The 25,391-nt window shown below is 41.2% G+C and overlaps 1 protein-coding gene and 1 pseudogene across 12 annotated transcripts in view; one reads left to right on the top strand and one right to left on the bottom strand.

Annotated features, from left to right (window-relative positions):
- LOC140848075 (Y-box-binding protein 1 pseudogene) overlaps window positions 1-23,953 on the top strand; it is a 38,870-nt pseudogene extending 14,917 nt beyond the window's left edge.
- The window catches only part of DENND1A (DENN domain containing 1A), a 538,445-nt gene that overhangs the window by 120,746 nt on the left and 392,308 nt on the right, over window positions 1-25,391 (bottom strand). For all 12 annotated transcript variants that reach the window (XM_073224730.1, XM_073224762.1, XM_073224757.1 and 9 more), the window contains one exon: window positions 23,964-24,089. In XM_073224730.1, coding sequence (XP_073080831.1) covers window positions 23,964-24,089 — 126 coding nt within the window. The remainder of the gene's footprint in view (window positions 1-23,963; window positions 24,090-25,391) is intronic.

The raw sequence follows: 25,391 nt of genomic DNA, 5'->3' as shown, positions 1-25,391 counted from the left end.
GAAGATGAGTTCACCCAGACAAAGCAGAGAGACAGCAAGAGTAAAAGATGAAAGAGCAGCCGAGGGCATAGACAACAGATTGGGAAAGCTCCAAAATATTTACACAGAAGTTTCCAGAATAAAAAACAAAAACAAAAACAAGCTCGGTTTGTAGTGGGAGCAGAGAGTAGACCCCAGAGAGCCCTGAGCAGCCCCACTGCCACCCCGGCCGCAGAGGTCCCAGTCACCATCACTGCAGCCACAAGCAACGAGGCTGAGACCCAGCAGCCATCGGCTGCCCCTGCCCTCAGCACTGCCAACAACAAACCTGGCACCACGGGCTGTGGGGCAGGGAGTGGTGGCCCTGGGTGGCCTCATATCGGTGTTGCCTGCCTGTGGGGACAAGAAGGTCACTGCAATGAAGGTTTTGGGAACAATAAAATGGTTCAATGTAAGAAACGGATATGGCTTCGTCAACAGGAGTTACCAAAGGACGAGATGTTTGTATGGCAGACCGCCATACAAAGGAAGAACAACCCCAGGAAGCACCTTGTCATTGTCGGAGATGGAGAGATGGTGGAGTCTGATGCTGCTGAAGGAGAAAAGGGTGCGCAGGCAGCAAGAGTGGGGAAAAGAATGAGGCATAAGAGAGTGCTCCCAGAGGCCAGACCCAACAGTGCTGATCCTACCACAGGCCACAGTTCCCACCTTACTACATGAGGCGACCCTACGGGTGTTGATCACAGTATCCCAACTCTCCTGTGCAGGGAGAAGTGATGGAGGGTGCTAATAACCAGGGGGGTGCAGGAGAACAAGGTAGACTAGTGAGACAGAATATATACTGGGGTTACAGACCACAATTCCATAGGCATCCTCTTTGCCACAGACAGCCTAGAGAGGACAGCAATGAAGAGGATAAGAAAAATCAAGGAGATGAAACCTAAGGTCAGCAGCCAGCTCAATGTCAGTACCAATGCAACTTCAATTACTGACACAGATGCCCAGAAAACCCTAAACCACAACACGGCAAGGAGACAAAAGCAGCCAATCCACCAGCTGGGATCTCGTCTGCTCCTCAGGCTAAACAGGGCATGGCTGAGTAAATGCTAGCTTACCGTCTCTATCATTATCCAGTTTAGCCATCCAACAAGAAGAAATGAATATGAAATTACAGCAATAAGAAATCAACAAAAGACTAGAGCTGAAGACCTTAAATGCTTACTCTTTGCCCATTGGCCAGATAACCAGAACTATCTGCATTATCCATACAGCATGGGGTTTTTATTACTTTTACCTAAAGATGTCTCTTTTTGACAAAGATAAATGTGTGTTTTTTTTTTTAAAGCCTGGTTTTTCTCAATACAACCTTTAAAGGTATTTAAATTGCTTCATATCTGGTCAAGTTGAGATTTTTAAGAGCCTCATTTTTATTTTGTAATAAAAGTTTACAACTCTATTTTTTCAAAAAAGTCAACAAATATAAGCACCTGTTTAATAAAGGTCTTTAAAAAACAAAAACAAAAGAAACCCTAGGCATGGCAGACAAGTAATATTTGAAGGGATAATAGCTCAGAATATTCCAGATTTGAGGAAAGACATGAGCACTCAATTAAAGGCACCGAGTATCGAACAGAATAAATAAAAATAAGCTGATCCCTGGATATGTTATAGTAAAATTGCAGAATATAAAGTGAAAGAAGTTCCTAGAGAGAAGATGGGCTTTTACAAAAGATAGACAACTGGATTAATAACATACTTTTCAACAATAAAAACAGATGAGAAAAGACAAATACTCAAAAAGCAGAAGTACACCAGTTAATGTACAGTTTCATACCCAGATAAACTATCCTTCAAGAGACATAGCAAAATAAAGGTATTTTCAAACATGCAAAGATAAAAGGGGTTTACCAATCCTCACTAAAAGAAATATTAAAGATGTAATTCAGAAAGAAGAAAAGTGAACCCACAGGAAAACATGGTGAACAATGATGTAGATAAACTGTAAAACTATAGTGTGTATTTTGTTAGTGTTCTTTTAAAAAATGAAATTAATACTTTAATATGATATGATTTGGATATGGTGGTGTCCAATGAGTGTTCAAGTATATTAGAATCCTTGTATTATTTAGAAAGAGAATAAAGATGCTAAATAATTTAGAATTGTTAATTCATGTCATTTCCATATATGTAGGCTTATTCTGTTTTTCAGTATTCTGGGCTAGATTGTCAAAAAAAATCTTCCTGGAGAAGCAAGATGTCTCTCTTTTCCATTTTGCAGACAGAGCTCTCATAATATTTTACAAATACCTTGCCTCAAACTAAGCTCATGTTTTAACTTACTCTTTAGAAGTGTATTTAGGATTCTCTCTCCCCCTCTATGTTGGATTTCCCCCATCTGAGTCATTTTCCCTTTCCTTTTGACTTCTTTGATTTTTCACATTTGAACTTCAATTTTTTTTAAAGCTTCCCCAAAGCTTTACTTCTTTTCCTTTTCAACTTGTTATTTTAACGTAATTCCAGGTTTACAGAAAAGTTGCAAAAATAGTATGAAGAATTCCCACTTACTGTTAACATTTTATCCTTCTCTTTCCCCTTGTGTATGTGTACACATATTATATAAAATATACATTATATATGTGTTTTATCTACATAAATCTATATATCTTTTTCTATATGAAATGGTTTTTTGAACCATTTGAGAATAAATTTAGACATGATTTCTTTTTACTCCTAACATACTTAAATATAGTCAGTTCTGCTATAATGTGACATGTATGTCCCTAAAAATCACCATGTTTAGGGGCACAATGCTCCAAAACTTCATCAGTGACAGGTTAGAAATAAGAGAAACCGAATAAAAATAGTAGCACCATTTTATACATGTTCAATGGTGAAGAAGTACATAAATACTGCAATAAATATGTCATTTTACCTTGAAAAGGACCTAAAGTTTGCTGTGGAAGTGGGTGCCAGAAGGATTGTAGCATCTGGGTAAACTGTGAAGTGATGCAAGGATGGAAAATAGATTCTGTTGCAGACAGAATGGCTGTGGCTCATAACACATGCAATGAACTGAGGTAACTAGCAGATGTTAGAGGTGGGTGCATGTATATGCTCTGTGTATTCCTATACATCTTGGCTAATCTGGGTGCAGCTCTCTGTTTTCCCTAGTATTTCTCATAGATGACATCATGCGTAATCAAACATGAAATTCATGTTATGCTCAAACTGTTACTTAATATATCATTGCATTAGAACAATCTTGGCATTGTTAAAACAGGCATTATAGTAAACTGTATTTCCTAAAATCAAGAATGTTCTCTTACATAACTCCAGTATAATGATCAAAGTCGGGAAATTAACATTGATTCAATAAAAATCTAATCCACAGACTTCATTCAGAATTGACCAACTGTCCCAATAGTCTTTTTTATCACAAATGAAAATCCTATATCATACATTGTGTGCAATGTCTTGTCTCTTAGTCTCCTTTAATCTAGAATAGTTCATAGGTCTTTCTTTGTTCTGAGACATTAACATTTTTGAAGAGTACAGGCCAGCTATTCTGTCCAATGTTCCTCAATTAAGATCAAACTCTCTTGTCACACCTCAAACTATCACTGTTGGCTAAAGCACTATTAATGCCTGAATCTTCCTGAATGTGATTCAAGTGTGGAGGTAGGGTCTATGTCTTTTATCACAGCTTCCTTTTAAAAATCAAGTGAAATCTGCATTAGGAAACCTAGAAAATGGCAGTTACCTGACTGCCCTTAAATAAAAGTTCCTTTTTTTAAGAGAATTAAAAACTGAAAGACACACAGAAAAACTGTCCACCAGAGAAAGTAATTGGCTTACCATACCCAAAGTATAGGAAGTACTTGTCAGACAGTCATTTTTAGAAGTCTGACATTCAGACCAATATTTTAGGAAGGTATTGTGATTGAGGGGAGTGAGGGAAGACTGGGGACTAATATTTTTTGAAAAATTACAATATGGTCATTATACACATTATAGTAATATGCATTTCATCCTCGTAAGAGCTCTCTGAAGTTGGCATTACTGTTTTAATTTTACAGATAAGGAAACTGGGCTAGGATATGAGCTTCTCTATATTCGTCTAAATCTTATATTCTTTCTCCCATATCTCACCATATCTTCTAAGAATTGCAAGGGTTCTCATGTGCATTCATCAGCCAAAAAGGAACCAGTAAGGTTGCAGTCCTGGGCAGAGCATGAATCAAAGAAGCCTTATCTCAGACATGGATAAATAACAGATGGTGGCTGTTGTTACTTTGTCCAGAGTTGACACTCACAAACAACATTTCCACACACAAGTACATCTAGGACATTCTATGTGGAAATTGCAGGGTTATAAATTAATATTCAGATGAATCATTTTGGCTTCCTCAGTTCCTGCTTTTGAAAAGTTTCTCCTATGAAACAGAAAAGCACATTTTCTTCAGAGCCAAGTCCTTTAACTGAACCACAATTCTATCACATATTTGCCATGTGATTGTAGAGTGCTGAGATCTGTGTCAGGCACATAGTAAATATTCAATAGATGTTTTAAAAAACATTTTGAAAATGCTTTTACTCATTTTAGTGGTGGGCTTTTTTCTCCAACTGGATTCTTATCTTGGCTGAAAAGAAAGTGGCACAAATCCATTCATTAATTCATTCACTTACTCAGTCTCCTTAGCACACCAAAAACATGGCTAAGGAATTACAGGGACATTCTGCTATCCTTTGGCTCTCTGCAGTTTAGAAAAGGAAGGGCCTAAATAACAGATAAGAAGAAATGGTATAATAATACCATTATTTCTCTGAATAATAGAGAAGTCCTCATAATTCCTCTAAATAATAGGGGAAGAAATGATACCATGCTGGATAAAGCCTGCTGTTCTCAGATTCCTAAGCTGACCTGCCATTGCCTATGCTATAAATGGAGTTCGGACAGACAAACCTCTTAAGAGTCTGGGGGTTGGTGACTGTGATTTCTTTACATGTATCTACCCTGTGGGGTGAAGGGAGTTTTTCAACCAGTCAGGTAGGTTTTAGAATAGGGTGCCCAGGACGCTGCCACTTTTGACAGGGAGCCACTAGATAATTCTGAGACTCTGTTCAAAGCTGTAGGGAACAATGTAATTGTCCAAAAGAGTTTCTGAATTCTTTCTTCCTTGAAAGGCCAATATAGCGTAAGGGCCATGACCTGGATTTTCTGTGTTTAGTTACCAAAAACCTGGGAAGGAATTATTACTTACATTTCAAATTGAGCCACCCCACTTCTTCCACAGCAACTAAGGAAATCCAGAACCTCAAAATACAGACTGGGTCAAGTCACATTTTAAGATCCTTAGGAAGTTTGAAATGTATTACACTAGAGGGTTCAGACCTTACAGTCTCTGAGCTGGATTTTAAACACAGTGTTACAAAATTATAGAATTTGGAAATTATTAAAACTTTGTCTATTTTGTAATTCCATTGAGTTTCATATAGTATGTACTTTATATTTACACACAAAAGATCATATGTAACGTATATTAAGTTACATAGTGTAATAATAAAAGGAACATCTGCAAATCTACCACCTATGTAACAGACATTATCATTGTATTGTCTCGGTATCCCTCCACTGGCTTCTCCAGTCCATCCCTCCAAAGCCCCACTAACTCTGTCCTCAGTTCTATGTTTCTCAGTCCCTAAAGTGTTTTTGTGAAACAGTTTTTACCACACATGTATATGGTCTAAATAATATTTAGTGTTGCTTCTTTGAGCCTTAAAATTGGTATCATACTCTGCGTTGTGAAGATTCATCCATGTTGTTGCTTAATTCACTCATTTTCATAGCTATGTAATATTTCACCACATAAGCATACTATAATTTATCTATTATCCTTCAATGTATGTTTGAATTGTTTCCAATTTTTTGCTATGAAAATTTTTGTATGTCTCCTAGCCTAAAAGGGCAATCATTTCAACTTTATAAAATGCCACACTGTTGTCTAAAACCAATTACACTTTAACCAGCAAAATGAGCGCTCCTGTTGCTCCAGTCACCAATTATCTGACTTCCTAATTTTTGCCAATTTAATAGGTATAAAATGTAATGACACCTTGTTCTTGATTTCAGTTTCCTTGATTCATTAATCAATGTGTTCATTATCTTTTCCCTGCTTTAATTTTTATTGATTTACAGCAATTCTTTATGTAATCTAGAATCTAAGCCTCTGTCCATTAAAATTGCAAATAACTTCCTTCAGTTTGTGGGGGTTTTTTTTACTTGCTTTATAGTATCTATTTATTTAAGAGCAAAGTTGTATCTGACTTTCTCTGAGACATAAGACTCAAAAAGAGAAAAAACTAGAGGTAGACCAAGAATCTATAAGACACCTTTGGTTCTTCTTTTTCCCTCATCCAACACATTAGCAAGTCCTTCACCAGATTATACCCCAAATCTGACCACTTCTCTCTGTCTCCACTTGGCTGCTGTGACCTCTCCCCAGTTTCCCTGACTGTTCCTGACTTCTACTGAGGAGCCCCTGTAGCCCTTTCCCCACACAGCAGCCAAAACAAGTATCTTAAAACTTGAACTGATCATGCTACCCTCCTGGCTTGAAGTCCCTCCAATGGTCTCCACTGTTCCTAGATTAAAATCCAAAACTCTTCCCAAGCCTGCAAGTCACGCATGATCTGGCCTCTGCCTACGCCCCTGTCTCGGGTGACACTTCCATACGCTCACTCTGCTTCAGCCACACTGCCTTGGTTTCTGTCCCTCAGGCAGGCCAAACTCCTTCCTACCTTGGGCCTCTGTACCTGCTGCTCGCTCTGCCTGGAATGCTCTTACCCCAGATCTGTGTGCTAGTTATTTTCATCGTTCAGCTTTCAGCTCAGCTGCCACCCCCTTGGAGCATGCCAAAAGAGCAAAAGCACTCGCCTTGAACCTATCCCTTGCTACTCCTTACAGTGTTTTCTTCATAGCACGTGTCACTGTCTGAAGGCACCGCTTCCATTTTCTGTTCAGGCTCATTGCCCGTCTTCCTCCAGTAGAATGCATGTTCCATATGGCACTTGTTACACTTGTGGGAGATATTTTAACATCTTCCTGGATTTCTCAGGAAGAAGAGAAGAATGGAAAAGGGGAATTCTGGGATTTGGTGGTGGTCATAGCAGTCATAGTATATAGCATTTCAGTATCCTCAAATCCCCATGTAAAAAAGGCAGAACAAATAGAGAGCAAAAACCTCAAATACATGTGCAACATTTACAACAAAACCAGGTGACCAGTGGCCCCCCCTAAACACAAGTAGGTGAGTATAAGCCAAGACTGCAAATCACCAAGCGACCTGTTTGGTGTTGGCATCTGCACTGACAGAGCTGAGAACAAATGAATTTCAAACAGCCAGCGGGGCCTTGCAAAAAGCTCAGGGGACCAATGTAAGAAATGCAGGTGACACGGTGAGAGTCTGAGCTCTGCAGCAGCAGGGCTTACAAGGGACCTCCAGGAAGAACTGAAGGGGTGGGGTGGTCTAGTGCCTATGAAGCCCTGTGAGCCCTGATGGACTCTTGAGCGACTAAGTCAGGGCTCCCTTCCAAGACAGTGACCCACACTGGGGAGAAGCTGCTCGGAGTGGAATCAAGATTGAGCAGGACAGAGGCAAAATGAAAAGGCCTGGCAACAGTGAGTAACCCAGGAGCAGTGAGTATCCTTAGCACCAGGGTTTCGTCTTAGGAGATTATTCCTCACAAAAAGCAACCAGAGTTTCTTGAAATGTCTGACTCCAAGTCTAAGGGCAGAAAACATACAAGACGAGCCTGGAACATCTTGTGGCATCAGGTAACAAGGAAGTTATCAAAGACTACTGGGGTCATGTACAGAAAAGTACCAGGCACCAATGTGAACTGAAGTTCTCACTGCCCAAAGAGGAGACAGTTTGAGTTTTAACAACTGTAATAATTGCAACGGACCCAAATCCATCAAATATGTTTAAATCCATCAGATCATAATAATACATATACAAAAAAGAATTGTTGTATTTTGAGGGTATTGGGAACTAATATATTAAAAACTGGTAAGCAAAGGCAAAGTATCAAGCATCTGTCTTGTCTTTGCTGTATGAATTATAACACTGGGTAATGAATTTATAAATGAGGGAAAATGTCTCTTTATAAAAACGTCCAAAAAATAAATGAAAAATAAATGGTAAACTTAAAATAGCACCATTTTCTAACTCCCAATGAATAAACAGATACAGGCACTAAGCATCACTGGCTATCAAAAGTCATTAAAAGAGACATAATCAGCCTTGATATGCCTTCTAAAGTCTTGTCAAACGCCACCTGCTGTCTTGCCAAAAGGACTGAACCTGTGTCTGTCTAATCTCAGGATCCAGCTGCCAAACAGGCAGAAAACACACAGGACAGAGGAACAGGGGGAAGAGCACCATATTTATGTAATCAGCAATATCCACATTGTGGAAAACTTTACAGGCCTGGGTTCTTCAACAAATAAATTGTAATGAAACGGAAGTGGAGGAGGAACATGTAAGTTAAACGAGAATTGAAAGCCATATCATTGTTTGAATGGCCAAGACTAAACTACAGCATTGAGGGATAAACATTTGGGTAATAAAACTTTTTTTAAAAGTGAAAGTCAAGATATTTTGGCAGAAGGGAAAGGGTTTTCATGGAAAGGGTTTCTGGGGTGGGTAGTAAAGCTCTAATTCTTGTCCTGGGCAGTGTTGGTCTCATAATAATTCATTAAGCCATTCATTTGATTAAGATGGTTTTATCTGTTTTACAATAAAAAGATTTTTAGAAATGTATAATGATATTTATCAAGTGGGAAATATTGTAAAGCCTGAACATCACATTTCTTTGTAAACAGTCATCACGATGAGAATTCTCACTATCTTTTTCATTATAACACAGACTATATTTACTTTGAATAAGAAAACTTATTTACTCCACCATTTCCTCATAGGATAGAATGTAGAGAAAACTCAGTGATAAAGAGTTTTTTATATATATTTAAAAACTAATATTGCTGATCATGAGAGAGGCTATGTATGAGTAAGGACAGGAGGCATATGGGAAATCTCTGCACCTTCCACTTAATTTTGCTGTGAATCAAAAACTACTCTAAAAATTTTTAAGAACCCACCTAAAATTAAGTTCTTTCCATCTACCATGCTGAATTATTTCATTTAATCTGTACAACAATCCTGTAAGGCAGATGACACTTGTTCTTCTTTTACAGATAAGGAAACTGAAGCACAGAGGGATTAATTAACTTGCTCAAAATTAATAAATAGAATAGAATCCAGGACTATCTGGCTCCTGGGGGCAGGTTCCATATTTCATCCATCTCCTAGTGTCCAATATGTACCAGTGGAATTAAACTGACTCACTGCATACGGAAGATCAGGAAACAGTAAGACTACATAAGCTACTACCTACAACATCACTTCCTGGAAGTAGAGAGAAAAGAGGCGATGAGCTCCTTTGAGCCCAGCAGTCACAGAGACCCTCTTCTAGGACAGACTGGTCTCCCCAGCACTAGGGCTGGAATCCAAGCTGGCAAGATGCTTTCTGTATCAAGATTAAATGTGTTTGGAAAACCAGCGAGATGAAAAAAACAGCTACATGCTGCTGACAGCAGGGAGTGCAGCAAAAATGTTTTCTGTACCCTAGGAATGCAAAGTCACCACCCTGACACATTGAATTATCAACTCCAGTCTGAGAAGCAGGATGTTAGAGTTCATGCTTCTCCACTAGATGCTGGAAACCATCATCAAAGAGGATCAGAAGCAGCATGGTATGAGTGGGAAAAATAGTGAGTTCTAGAGGCAGACGAGACCTGGCCCCGGACCCTGGCTCCATCTCTCCCCAGCAGCTCCCTCATCTGGGGGCTCTCTCCATCCCTTTCCTCGGCTTTCTTTTTCTGCACAACCTGATACCCACCTGATATTTTATATAGTGACTTTCATATTTGTTTCCTGTCTGTGTCTGCCTGGAATATAGGAGATTCAAGGGCTGAGACTTAATTTTGTTCACTGCTGCATCTCTAAGCATCTAGAACTGCGTCTAGCAGAGTAGGGTCTTGGTAAATGTTTGTTCAAACTTATTGATTTAAATTATTTCAACTCTCTCTGCTTTAAGTTCCTTATCTATTAAACTGCAGATAATACCATGCACACTTGACCAAGAAAATATAAATAAAGGGCAAGAAGTAGGGGTTCAGTAGATAATAGATTTTTCCCCTCCACATTTCTTTGACGTAACACTCATCAACCAGGATGAAACTAATCAATTCAGGATAAAAGTTCCCCTTCAAACAAAAGACAATGAGCTTTTAAGTTGGCAATTTGCTTGCTCAGGGCACCGTACAAACACTACAGAACCATTTTTAATGTTGTGAAGACAACAGTACAAATGTATCACAGTAGGAATATGAGCAAAAAAAGTCTCAAGCAAATGGTGTCTAAGTAACGGCAGTGAGCTGTGACTGACGAGAACAGGGTTAGGGGAGACCCATCATGTCACATCACTCAGGGACAAGCAAACCAAACACAATTAATCTTCAGCGAACGGCTTTCTAAAAATCCTGCCACACCAACATGGGATGCGACTGCTGGTAACTCGACATTCTTTGGTTAAAAGGGAAGCTGCCTCCATAGTTTGTTGTGGAAAGCAGGGGAAAGCCACAGACAACAAACACTTTACATCTGCCATTTCATTTAATTTTTAAAATAATTTTATGAGGGTGGCATTTTTATCCCCATAAATGAAAAACCTGTGCAGTGAGGATGTGATTCCCAAGGTTTCACATCTCTTAAGCAGCAGCTCTCTGGAATCTCAATTTTCTTTAGCTGGTACTGAGTTGCTAAGTACAACACATGCGGAGTTCTTCTCCAACACTGGAACATTCCATTGCATTTTACAAGCTCCCCCCATTTCTGTGCTCCCAGGAAGTGAACACATTAAGATAAGAAATTAGACATCCACTAGATAATAGCTGCTAGCTAATAAAACTTCAAACAGTTTCCTTAAGTTCAGTCAATCAACATATATGGATTCTGAACACTCTGGGTAGCTCCAGGCTAAGCCCCATAAGTTTTAAATGCCTTGTTCTTGTTTCATTATAAAACAGGAACCAGCCAGACATACGTCAAGGAAGCCCTGTGAAGGCACCATTTAAGTAGAGCTTCTCTTTCCTATTTTACAATTGAGGACCTAAGGTTCAGAAAGGCATAATAACTTGCCTAGAGTCACACAGCTGAGAAGAGGCAGAGGCCACACTGGCACGATGGCTAACCATAAGTCAGGGGGCTTTTAACTTCACCATACTGTTTATTATTTGCCTGTATGTGTGTGTGTGCGGGTAGCCTTAATATCTGGGGTCTGGTAGTGCTGGTTCTGAGCATCTAACCTCAGACCCGCTCTCGGAGGGAGGCTGAGTTTGAGTTCCCGGGGTTCCCAGGGCAGCCTGGCTTCCTGCTTGGTTTGGCACATGTGAGGCCGTGGTGAGAGACTGGGAGGAGGAAGCTCAATCTCTTCTCTCCTTCTCCCCCCACCTGTCTCTCTCTCTCTCTCTCCCTGCTCGGGTGAGTTGTCCAGCAGTAGTCTGCCTCCTCTCTGACTCAGGCACCCCCTGCATAGACACGGGTTCCAGCTCCGGTCAGGTGGCCCTGGCCCTGGCCCTGGCCTTGGGAATACCACCTCTACTGTTGTTAATCTCTTGATTACCTCTCTGCCCTCTTTTGAGTGTCAGTTGGACATCTATTTCCTTGCATTAGTTTCCCTCTTGTAAACATCTGAAGGGGTTTCTGCTGTCCTGGTTAGATCATGACTGATACACTGATGAAGCTGTTAGACCGAGGGGGCCAGCTGGCAGCCTGTGGTCCTGATCTGAGAAAACTGAGTGATGGCTCGGCTCTGTGTCTCAAGACCACCTGTTAGTCACAAACCTCTGTCTGGCCAGACAAGAAGTGCTTTGGAAAAGGAACATGATTCCCTTTTCTGAGGTTCACAGCAATGAGACTGGGGTAAAAGGAACACAGTTGGTATCCTAATCCCACAGCCTTAGAGCAAGAAAAATTCATTATCAATCATTAGTTTCAGCACTGTTTCCCAAACTGTGGTGGGGAATAGTAGATACATGGGATGCGAATAGGTATTTTGTGGGGGAAAAGGGTTTTGAAAAATGCTGGGTTAAAGTTAACCTGATTTCTTTACAGCAGGGCTTCAGGAGCCTGCACTGTAAATACCTTAAAAAAAGAGTTGCAGTATGCAACATGTAACAACCCCAAGTTTCATGTGCTTAGAAAACATCTCAGTAGCTTGTGGAGCTAAGATTTCAAGGAGCGCTGCCCTAGAAATGCTGGTTTATGGGGTTAGTGTTAAACCGTTTTTGGCCTTCTTGGCTGTTCATGGATGGCAGCTGACCCCTTCGCTCCTTCCTGTTTGTGCGCCAGCCATACAACTGCTCACAGCACTCAACCCTGCCATGTAGTTCCAACACCCTTTGCCTTTGCCTGCGAAACTTCCCAGCCCTGCTCCTGAGGAACAGCTACTTGTCTTGGAAGGCACACCCTTCTCGGAGCAGCACCCCCTCAGCAGCCAGGCAGAAGCGCTTCATCCTTCATTTGGATGCCCACTACCTTGCACAACACTCAACTAGAGCAGTTACACATATTAGCATAACTCTCTTTTTACTGTCTGTCTCTGCCCTGCACTGTCCTTAAGAACAATGCCTGAGTCTTATTTGTCACTGTGTGCACGCCAGTGCCCAGGACAGGATGGTCACCCAGTCAGGGGTGCAGGGGGAGCAAGTGCCCCAAGATACCAAATACTTGTATCATTTTCTGCTATCATGGCTGGATTGTAATTGACTTAAAATTCACATTAAATCAAAGTTTCATTGTTTTGATGAACTCTACTAAACTAACCTGATGTTAATGTAGCTACTTTTATTATGATAAAAACAATCCATTAAAAAAAAAATCCTAAAAGCAATGAAAAAACGACGACCATCAGGCAAGCTGGGCAGCGGGATTAACACCGCCTGCCATGAGAGAGAGCACCACTAGGTGTCAGCCCAGGAAAAGAGGAGGGAGGGCTGCACTTGGAAGTGCATTTTTTCATCCAATTATCACCATAAATAACAAATATTTAAACAAAAAATATTAGGCAATTAAAACGATCTATTAAAGGAATGTTTTAAAAATGAATCTAAAATTTTGACATTCCCCCTTTGTAAAATAGTTCATAAATGGTGTTAGTTTAACCTGTATTTTTCAAGAAACATTTGCACAGATTGTGGAGACATTGACTCCTAAGAGGAAACCAGCTCAGTTTTCTTCTGAACTGCCCTCAAATTGTATGTAACAGGGACCATATGGTAATCACCGCTGTGGTGAGTGGTCAGAGGAAAAAGAGCATGGTTGCTAGAATCAGGCAGATGGAGGGTCCAAATCCTGGCTCTGCCAGTTCCTAAAAAAGTGACATAACCTTTCCTAGCCTTGGGTTCTTATCAGCAAAATGGGGCTACACTACCCTCTTCATATGGGGACTGTAAAAATCAAATAAGGGAATATATGAAAAGTGTCTGGTTTCTAATAGATGCTTTTCTTTTCCTTAACACTTCAGGTCTAAATGATTTATTTAACAAAACTGTGCTTTAGCTCCCAAACAACTGAGGACATTATAACTAAGGACTACTATAATTTCATTTGATCCACCAATAATTATTGAACACCTTTCTATGTATCAGGCTCTATGCCAGAGATAACATGAGTAATCGCAACACTTCACCACCTTCGAGAGCAGGTTTCCATTTCTTTGTGAAAGGATAGCAAAAAACTGAATATGCAGGAGCTGTACATTTCTGAGAATGTATCCACACCCCAAAGAAAATCAGCATGGGTGCATGTCTGGCACAGGAGACCGAGGGAAGGAAATCTACAATTTTATCCTCTAATCATCATAAATACCGTAATATTCTCCATAGAACAAACCCACCATCATTCTGTCTTATGTTACTGAGCTTCTACTGTGTGCTGGGAGCACAAAAAAGAAGACAAAATCCTGTTCTTAAGAAGCTCAAAGTCTAGCTATGCTCATGAAGTCATATATCACTGTTTCGGGCTCTAAATTGTCAAATGTTATCGCTGCGTGAAAATGGATCAGAGACGTTTCCCTTTCAGAGTCTCACTGAAAATGTGAAAGACCCTAAAGTGAGATCACTTGACTTAAAACACCCGTATCAGCAACCATTTCTCTTTGCCTGTGCTTCCACAAAGATACAGTATTTAGACCTGCCAAATAGATCCAGATTCCTGTATTAACACCCTTGCCTGTTGTATTTCCCGACCAGAGCTGAACGTTTACTGCACGTGGTGCTTTCACTGAGGGTGACCCTCTCCAGATCCTAATGTCCCATGGTTAGCTACCAGGCAGCTCCTGGGCCAGGCCCTTGTTTCACATTTACATAGTCACAGTGTGATGTTTGTGTCAGATTACTCTTCTCATGCTCTAAGGTGATGCTGTGGGTGAGCTTTTTTTTTTAACTAAGCATCTATATTGTGCAACACTGAAATATGACTACAGTCTTTCTGATGCATAGCATGGGAAAACTGGTATCATTCATTCAATTGTTCATCCATTCATTCAATATTTAATGAGCACCTACTAAATTATCAGTCTGTATGAGGGACACCGGAAAGTACAAAACATGGTCCTATTCTATAGGAACAAAATAAGGATTATTAAATGAGATCAAGTTAAATCCCAGAATTCCTTGGGGACAGTCTTAAGATAATACTAGCTGTGTTTTATTTTTCAAGTATTTTAGAACATATGGGAATCTCATTTTGATCATATTCAGTGATGCTCTTTGAAATCATTCAGTTAAGCTTGATCATAATGTTAAAGCGGGTTTCCTGCCAGTTCTCATCTTCACTCACTTAAGGACCTACTTTTTACTTGGGCAGTCTGCTTCTAGAACAATGGCTCTCAGTTCAGTGAACATTCGTTGTAAGGCTCCAAGGTGCCAAGACTCCCAAACTGTGTTCCTGAGCAACATCAGTGTCCCTGGGAGGCAGACAGGGTGGATTTGGTGCCAAAATCAAACAATGGTCATCTCCCAATAGGCAAAATATGTTTTGATGAAATAGAAAAGAAAGATTCTCCATTATATTTTGTCTTACACATTTTAAAAACTGATTCTAATGCATTTCTTAATTTTAAATGCTTGGTACCTATCACCTCCATTTGCCTGTAAGTGCTGGTGAGCAATAACATGTCAAATATATATTGAAAGAAACAATATGCAATTTCTTACAATCCTTTATGTATAATTTGAGATAAAAGCCTAACTTTCACAGTTACTTTAATAGGTAGGAATAAATGGGTGAATAAATAAATCTCATTGTGTTATAAATGATGTCAGGTAGTCTGATTCTTAGTGAACAAGTATGGCCACCACTGTTCTGGAACGTGGCAGTCTCATTCTCCTCTTCCTTCTTTACCTTGTCACCCAGGAATAGACACTATCATTTAGTCAATATCTACTATCAGCAAAAATGCTGTGCTGACATTTTATATATATTATTGCTATTTTTATTAACAGTCATACAAAGTAGGCATTATTTCCACTTTACAGATGTGAAATTGAGGCTCAGAAAGGTAAGTGACGTCCAAGGTCATCTTCTGACAGATGACAAAGCAGGACTACAGCCTAGGTGACTCCTAAGACTCTTTTTACCACACTCAGTCACTTAGAGCCAGAGAGCTACAGTGGTGGTCCCTGGACTTCTGGTAGTGGGAAGACCTCCTCTTATTACTGCTTCATTTCCAGGACATGATCTTGACTTGGGAAGAACACTAAAATGAGAAAGAATGGTGACCACTAAGTTACCCCCTTCTTTAGTCTACCAGAGACTCCTGCTGTCAATGCATCTATTTAGCTCAGGCCTATAGGTTTTGGCTATAATTCCCTATCTGCTTGCCTAAAATAAATTGGAAAATAAAAAAATCTTTCACCAACTTTTCCTAAATAATATTCATGGGTAAATATACATGTTTCACAAGCACAGCACTGTTCACTTAAAAATAGCATGGGCCCTGTGTGGAAAACAATTTGATGGTTCCTCAGAAAGCTAAACATAAAATTACCATTCAGCAATTCCACTCCTAGGTACAGACCCAAAGGAACTGAAAACAGGAACTTAAACAGGTACTTGTGCAGGAATGTTCACAGTAGCATTATTCACAATAGCCAACATGTGAAAACAGCCCAAGTGTCCATGGATAGCAGAAGAATGGATAAGCAAAATGTGGTGTATAAATATATACAGTGGAATATTATTTAGCCTTAAAAAGGAAGTTCTGACACATGCTACAATGTGGATAAACCTTGAAAACATGCTCAGTGAAGCCAGACACAGAACAAATATAATTTCACTTATATGAAATATCTAGAATAGGCAAATTCATAGAGAAAGAAAGTAGATTAGATGTTACCAAGGGTTGGGAGATGGGAGAATGGGGAGTTATGGCTTAAAAGGCTCAGTTTCTATTTAGGGGAATGAAAAATTTTGAAAATAGATACTGACTGTGGTTGTACAACATTGTGAATGTAATTAATGCCCCTGAGTTTATATACTTAACAATGGTTAAAATGGCAAATTTTATGTTTTATATGTTTTACCACAATTTTAAAGAAAAGCTTGGGCTCTGAAGACAGCCATGAGGTTGATGCCCAGCTGCACCTTCCTGAACGGTGTGGAGAATCTCAGAGCCAGCACAGAGGCACGCACACCAGCCCCTTCCAGTCTGCATCTAATTTTCCTTTCTTCCTTATCTCTCATCTTGCGGTATTGTACATATTTTGTTTTAAAGTTCCTCCAATCTTTTGGGCACAAGATGGAGGCACAAACTAGTGACATCCCTAATATGTGTCCTGGGTATCCTTTGCTCACCTATGTGGAGGGCAGGTAGCACACACCATTAAGGGTTCTTCATTCTTTCCACTTTGAGCTGTTCTTAGGCTGAGTTAACGGAAATCTGCTTCCTTACCACATTGTGACAAGTTGGCACCCAAGTCAGGCTCCTGCATGCAGAATTGTATTTCTTCTATTCAGAAGGCTTCAAAATAGAGCATTTCAAAGCTTTATTCACAAAAATGTTTGGAGAAGTATTAATTATAATATCAAAAGAGTGGAAACAACCTACAGTCCAATGTGAGAGAGTGGTTATGGAAATTATGGTAGCTGTGCTTGACAGAATATTCTGCAGCTATGTAGAAACGAATATGATGTAATGTTAAATGGAGGAAAAACAAACTTTGACTTAGATTTTATAGCAGCTATGTAAACACTTGGCATAATGAAAAATAATTCAAGTGAATATACAAAAGATGGCTGAGATAGTTATGTTAGTTCAGGACTTCAGTGATCTTCTAATTTTTCTAGTTTCTAAATATTGTTCTATTTTTGTTACACAGAAAACACACTTAAGTACAGTTTTGTTTTTTTTAAACCATGAGATCAGTGGTATTACTCAACCAAGAGACAGATATATATGGTGTCTTCCCAACCTGCTCCAACACAACCTTGTCTGTTCATGCTTGAAAGCCAGGCTATCAATCTGCTTTTATCTTAACTTCTCTGTCTTCAAGAGGTTTTAGGTGGATAACTATGACTCAGCAGAATCATGGGCAAAATCAGAGGCTGTAAGGTGGATGGATGATGCTAGCACAGCCACAGCTGAGACCTGGAAGCCAGGCCCCTGGGATGGACTAAGTAAGCAGGCATGGAGGCTCTGCCTGCTGCCGGCACAGCCCCCTTCCAGGACTCGCCCTGACCGTGGTTACTGCCCTTGCCTGGCATTCCGTGCATCCTCAGGAAGCCCAGGCTGGCCCAGAGAGAGTCACAGAAGCTTGCTTAATAAACAACTCTCATTGTGCTCCATCTATACTGGCCTTTCCATAGATAATGGCACTGAACAGGATGCATCTTAAAGGACCAAATCCATGAGTTTTGCTCTTTGATCTGACATTTACCAAGGACCTGCGGTGGGCTGGACATGGGAACAAGCACCTTCACATGCACTGTCTTAAGATGACTCCATGTAGCATGAACTAGGAAAGGGAAACTCTGAACAGAAAAAGGGATGAAATTAAAACACACAATTCTATTTTTGAAAGTTTTTTAAAACTGAGGCCATTGTGCTATGAAATATCTTCCAGAGAGGGTGGTGGGTTAGTCTTAGATTTCATGATGATAAAATTTTACACAAAGGAGTATGGTAAACGTAAGAGTCTTTTTAAAATTCATTCATGCTCCCTAGGATGCAGAAAGGGGAACATTTGAGGCAAATTCAAGAACCTCACTGCTATACACACCCTCCAAAAGTTGCAATCCTCCACCAAGCAGAGAAATGATCCTTGGCCTAGCAACGAAGACCATTTGTCTTTTATCTCTTTCTTGCCAAAAAGGACCCAAGCCCTAACTAGTTAATCCCTAACACACACTGCTACTCCCAGAGTTGCCTGGCAACTGCTGGGAGGCGTGTCAGAGAGCAAGAAAGGCCTAAATAAATGAGCTGGAGCCTGCGCTGCTGCTTGACATGGATAAAGAGGGTTTTTTTGATTGGGGGTGCCTGGCTGCTGTGGTTCTGTCATTCAAGAGGATAAGAACAAGTTGGTCTGGCTGATATCGTTAAATATCATGGGCTCTGCACCTGATATTCTCCAGGTGACTGAGAAATGGGTCATATGCCCTTACTATCTGCAGATGCTCTTGCCTCTGTAAGGCGGCACCAACCTGCAGAGCCTAAAGATGGGCCTGGAAGCAATGTGCATGCACTGAACAGTCTGAGGGCCAACCCTGGCCTCAGATACTTCTCTGCTCCCTCATTTCACTCATCCTCCCTTCCACTAGTCCAAAGTACACTCACTGGTGGCTATTCTATGCCATGACCCGTGACCCACACTGGAAACGCAGAGAGGAAGAGTTGTTAATGTGGAACGTCAGGAAACCAGAACAAAGGCAGGAGAGGGGGTGTGGTGGAAGGAACCTGGGTTTTGGAGGCAGGCCAATCTGAGTCTGCCTCCTGACTCTACTACATAAGAGAAAGCCACCGGCAATCTCAGCCCTATCTGCCATCTATAAAATGGATAGTAAAGGGCAGTCACGGACATTTACTGAGATCATGGACGAGAAGTAACGCAGATGTGAACTGAGCTCCTATCTTGTGAGAGACTCGGCTGCTGCTAGACACCCTTGGCATCTCTCTTTCTGATCCTCAAGATAAATCATTCACCTGGTCCTGAAGACTGACACCACCAATGAGCCAAGCCAACACAGGCCCTCCTCCCCTGGGACAGGCACACAGCAGAAGGCCCGGGTAGAGAGGTGCAGTCCAGCTTCTAGAACGTGGCTCGGCCTCAGAAAGGGCACCACTTTCCTCTTCCCTTCTGGGCAGGGAAAAGAAAACGAAACTCAAAATTGCCCAGTCAGCTGCATTTTCAATTTTTTTTTTGTAGGAAGGGGAATAAAAAAGGCCAAGGAGTTCGTCTCAAGTGAGCTGTGGGCAGTGTTGCTCACCCCTGCCTCTCAGGCTGGGGCTCCCCCAGTCCTCACAGAGCCAGGTGGGGGAGGGGCTCGGCAGGAGCTGTTCCCCAAGTTGCTTCAGGAGCAGAGTAGAAAGAACACTGTCTAGTCTGCCATGTTTATGTTTTTAAAAAAACAAACTCTTTGACTTTGCAGTGACCTGAGTGCCATGACTGCACCCGGAGGCCCAGGTGTGAAGCCAACCACACCACACCAGTGGCAGGCCACAGAGCAGCTCAAGCAGCTCAGCCAGTGGGGCTAGAGGTGTCCGTGTGCCCTCCACAGCCACGCACACTTCTCCAGGCTCTTTACCCTGCAGGCTCTCTTTGTCCTCAACCTTGGACTGCTCTCCGCGCTGGTGGCTGCTGCTCTGGCCCTGCCCTGCAACCTGCCTCAGAGGCCCTCCCTTCAGGTTACCACCTGCTTCTGGCCACCAGCTCTCTTCCTTACCTTATGTACCAAAGGACTTCAGTGTACTTGGATCCTTTGACCCAGTAAATCTACGTCAGGGATTCTGTCTCAGGAAATTATTCCAATTGTTAATCAAGATTTATATAAAGATGTTCACCATGGCATGGTTTAAAGTGGTAAAAGGTTACCAACAATCAAAAGGATAATGTGATGGGACATGGCAATGACTTCAGACTGTGGGAACTTGATAAAAATCTCTGTGAGTGGGGCCCAGATATTTGCCTTTTTAAGAACCCTACAAGTGATTCTGATCCACAGCCAGGGTCAAGAACCACAGGGGTCACCTGATGGGAAATGTGCAGTTGTTATAAACAACATTTAAGAAGAGTCTTCATATGTTAAAAATTGCTCATGACATACTCAAGGGCGAAACCAAGTATCTGGGAACTAAATTGCTTTGCCAAAATAGCTCAACTGTCTAAAAGCAAAATACCAAAATATAAATCAAAACAAAACAAAAACAACCCCAAATCCCTAGAACCTAGGTGGAAGAATACTAATGTGTTATCTTAACTCCAAATGAAAGGATTATGGGTGTTTTCTCATTTCTAGTCCTCTGTTACTTAAAACGTTTTTTACCAAGGATAGGTGTTATTTTTATACCCAGAAAAACAAAGAAAAGGCAAGTGGCCCTGGGGAGGGCATCCTATCCCCTTAGCACTTGCTGCCTGCCACCCACGTGGGCTCATCTGAGGCACCTCCCCCCATCACCCACAGCATGGCTGTGCCCCCCACCCCCCACCTCTTGGGATCACATGCCCTTCGTAGTCATTATGTTAATTAATCCCCCAACCAATCTTGTATGGGAAGTACTATTATCCCACTTCTCAGATGAGAATTTGCTAGAATTAAATCTGTGGTTTAAAAGCCATCCAGGTACTATAGTGAGGATGCTTGGCCAGAGAGTTTCAGGCCCTGTGGCTTCCCTCTGGGCCTTACAGAAGGAAGCCATCCTGGTAGAGGGGAATGGGACGGCAAGCACGAGAAACCTGCCGCATCTCACGGATTCTAAGGCACACATCTCTTCACATTGTATCATCTCTGAAATCTGGATGTCTTACAGTTGATGGTGTCCTTCAATTGTAATTGGCAGCACTCTTCTCTTTCTTAATGGTAACTAAAATAATAAACGGCACCAGCTTATGACTGAACAGCAGTTTAGATTCAATGATACACATCATGTTTACAACTAAACCCATCTTCCTATCCTCATGCTACTTTTCATGGCTACATAAAAAAGTTGTATCATATGGATACACTTTAATTTACCTGGCCAGCTGCCTATTAAGGGTCTATACCATTGGTCTATACCATGTTTTTACCATTATAAACACTGCTACTGGAAATACCTATGTATTAAGCTTTTCCTATTTCTACTGTGGGCATCCTCATCCTCTCCCAGGTCCAAATCTTGAGAGCCACTTTGCTATCTCTCACCCTTGTCTCCCATATTTTATCTATTACTAGCCTCATGTCATCATTTCTTCTTCACGGTACCGCTTCCTGGAATAACCATGGGAGGGCTCTCTTCTGAGTCCCCCTTCAAGTCCCCTACTCGCTCTGCTTCCAGCTTCCCCTCGGTCCTCTGCTATATTACTGGTCAAACATGATTTCAGTCACATCTCTGCTCAAAAACTTACACCTTTACAGTGTGAATTTCACATTCCTAGCCTAGCATCTACTGATCTCAATTCTGGCGCCAGCCTCTCCTGCAGCCCTAGCACCCCACCCAAGCCCAGGACTCCAGACAAAGAGGCCGGGAGTGGTCCTGCCTCCAGCTCCACACCCACCACAGGAAGGGATGCTCTGTCTTTTTTTCCACGCCTTACCCATCAGACTCCAGTTAAGGTTCACTTTTCCTATGAAAGATTTTATGGCTCATTTGATCCTTATAACCACTTGGAGACATAGAACGATAGGTACTTTCATTCTCATTTCACAGGTGAAGAAAGGGAAGTTTAAAGAGATTCAATGGCTTGCTCAAGGTCATACAGCTTAGAAGAACAGAGCCAGGGTTTAAACTCCAAGGTGTCTGTCCTTAAATTCGATGCCTTTCACAGCCAAGTGCAAGTACAACCATAAACTTCTCTGTAGGAACAACTTGCACCCAGATCATATATGCAGTAATACATACCAAGATTCAACCACCTTTGGATTCTAGACATACACATGACAATAGTGAGATCATTGTAAAAGTGGAAATTGTTCATGCCTGTCAATTCCTAGGAATCCAAGGAAAGGACTGGGCCAGTTGTCCCATTCTCATTTTAGAGATGGGAGGACAACAGTATTTTTCTTGAATTGTACCAGCTTTCAAAACAGCACTGATTCTGACTGGTTTGGCTGGGCGCAAGGTCAGGACAAGGAATCAGAGCCATCTCACGAGGACAAACAGGACTGGGGAACTTGCTTTAAGCTGAAGGGCTTTAAAGGACCTACAGGAATTTCCTTAGGAAGAAAAAGAGGGTATCCCTCTGTTATGTGACCACGACATTCTTAGAAAGGCCGGCATATGTGCTGGATGGAGGCAAGGAACAAGGAGGATGGCGGCACCCAGCTACCGCTCCCTGAGCACCCGCTGCCCTGGCCACTGCCCAGAGAGGATGCCCTGTGGAGGGAAAACAGTGTTTGCTATTACTCTGTGTTTCACTTAGACACATGAGGGAGTCAGAGTAAAAAGAAAAAAAAACAAACCCCAAAACTTAACAATGGTAACTCTGGCTTATGAGGAAGCATAACCAAGATTCACTGTCAGAATTCCCATATGAAATGCACTGCCTGACATCTGCTCATCTTCTGTTACTTATTCTAATAAAATGCTGTGGGATAAAACAAAAACAGACACAAACATCCCTGGCAGTGTAACTTAGGCTGATGTCTCAAACCCACTCTGGTGAGGCTGGGCGCAGCTGCCTTTGCCACCCATCAGCAAGATTCTCCTCCAATGTTCCCTCCTATACAGAGTGACCCAGGTCCCTGGGCCAGTTTCTACATTCTCCTTGGCTAAGAGGCCAGAAGTAGGCTGAGTAGAGGGACAGCAGATGAAAGCTTCTCATTGAAGCTGGGAGAGTTGGTACTTTCTTTGGTTTTAGGTTTGACCTGGCGTCTTCAGATCCTCATGAAAACTCATCACCTCACAGGGTAGGCAGGGGATACAGATGAAGCAACAGGGGCGTAGAAAGGCTGAAGGGCCATGGAGGCAGATAACATTATCTTACCTTTTAATAAATATGTTATATGTGATATACATAATTTATAATATACTTAATATATATTTAGATTATGTGTTTTGAGACATATATTATACTTTATGTTATAAATAAGCCATTTATAGTATACTTTGTAGTCATTACACCAAGACCACTTTGGGAGCCCCTAAGAGGAGAATCCCCACAATGCTTTGCTTTCTTTCTTAAGCATGGTGTAGAGGTCCTTTTATAGGAAGAGGGCAATAAGTCCCAGTAGGAAAGCATGGGCTCTGGGACTGTCTGGCTCCTCTGCTGGTTAACAAGTCATGTCTCTTCTCTGAGCCTCAGTTGCCCCATTTGTCAAGTGGAGATGAGCATTGCTGCCTCACAAGCTTACTGTGACTTCTCAGTGAGCGTACGTGTGTGTGAAGGGCCGGGCACCATATTAACACCCATTTGGTGCTATTGTTCAGGGAGGGAAGGGGTCTTAATGTTCATGGAGCAGTGAGCACTTCACACATGGCAGCAGGGCTTCCTTATGCTAAGCATTAGGGCCAGGGGACGACACTCTTTCCAGCCATCTCCACACATACAGACAACCTCTTCTAGGTGAATTCAACAACCAGACGAATTGCAGGTTTCTTATGGCCCTGAGGTATATTTCTTAGCTCTAACCAAACATGGATCTGTAACATGCAAAGACGCTACTTACTGGCTCAATTTTCAGAGCATTTCGGTAACTGCCGAAAAACGTGGCCTGGGCCTTGAGGAAGGCTCTGGCCACACCATCCCCAGTAGTTGTGGATACCTTCTTCAGCCGGTTCTTCAGTGAGGAGATCTGGTGACAGAGAGAAAGAAGACACAGGTTGAGGGCAAGGTTGGAGGATGGCTGGCTAAACTCAAACTATATGAGCTCTAGAAAATCCCTTTGACAGGGATCAGTTTGATACCTCAGCTGCTTGGGAGAACAAAAATGCATTCAGTATTAAGGCAGGTTTTTAAAATTTAAATGAAGTTGTTTTTATTATAGCATATCTAATAAGAACAAAACCAAACCCACATTCTCAGCAGTTTCAATGTGCCACATAAGTGCTTTCACATAAATTTTAATTTAATTCTTTCAATGATCCGGCTAGGAAGGGATTAGTGTTTCCATCTTACAAAGGTGAAACAGTCTCAGAGATTAGATTACACACCTGGGAACAAACCAAGAAGCGGCCAAGCTGGAAAATGAATTCAAGTCTTGTAACCTGAGCCCAAACTATACACATATTTTAAGTTCCAATTCGATTCCCTTTTTAAATTACTTACAAATATTAGAAATAAATGGCTTATTTATAACATAAAGTATAATATATGTCTCAAAACACATAATCTAAATATATATTAAGTATATTATTATAAATTATATATATCACATATAACATACTTATTAAATATGTTATGTATGATAAATATATTATTATATATCTCACATCTCATACTCTAAAGGAATAGTGGTAGCTTATAGATATGCATCCAAGAGATTAAAACAAAATAGACCAAAAAACCATAGTAATGGAAAAGAAGAAGCCAGGAATATTAGTATCAATGTAAGCCATGGGTCTTACATAGTGGCTAGAACTGGACGGCACAGGATTTAAGAGCCTCCTAGTGGTCAAAGCCTAAAGGGAAACATGAGGTTGTGAGATTCTTTTGAGTCCAGGTATTACAGATAAGCCAGTTGTACAAATGAATACAAGTTTTCCTTAAAGTGAAAACTAAAAGAAATTTCTCCTAAGTCCTCAACATAGGAAAGATTGTGTGACATGATGGCTGTTGCTCTCAGTTACCAGAGATGACATCAAGCTCCTGGTCTGTTTCTGTTATGCCCTTCATTCACCTTAAGATGCCCATATTACACAACTTCTGGGCACATCATTCACACTGTGTTCCATATGAAAGGTACCCCATGTGTTCCATGTGAAAGGTACCCCTGGAATTGTGCCATGTAGTAGCCTTGGGTCAATGGTGACATAATGGTGAGCAAAACCAGACATGGGCCCTGCTCTCATGGGCTTACAATTAAGCTTACATTCTAGTGAGGAAAATACCAACACATGTGACATTGCTACTGTGATAAGCCTGTGATAGAGCTCAC

Source organism: Manis javanica, chromosome 2 (genome assembly GCF_040802235.1).
Source record: "Manis javanica isolate MJ-LG chromosome 2, MJ_LKY, whole genome shotgun sequence".
Lineage (NCBI taxonomy): Eukaryota > Metazoa > Chordata > Mammalia > Pholidota > Manidae > Manis > Manis javanica.
Note: the sequence above shows the minus strand (reverse complement) of the source record. Positions and strands in the feature narration are given on the sequence as shown.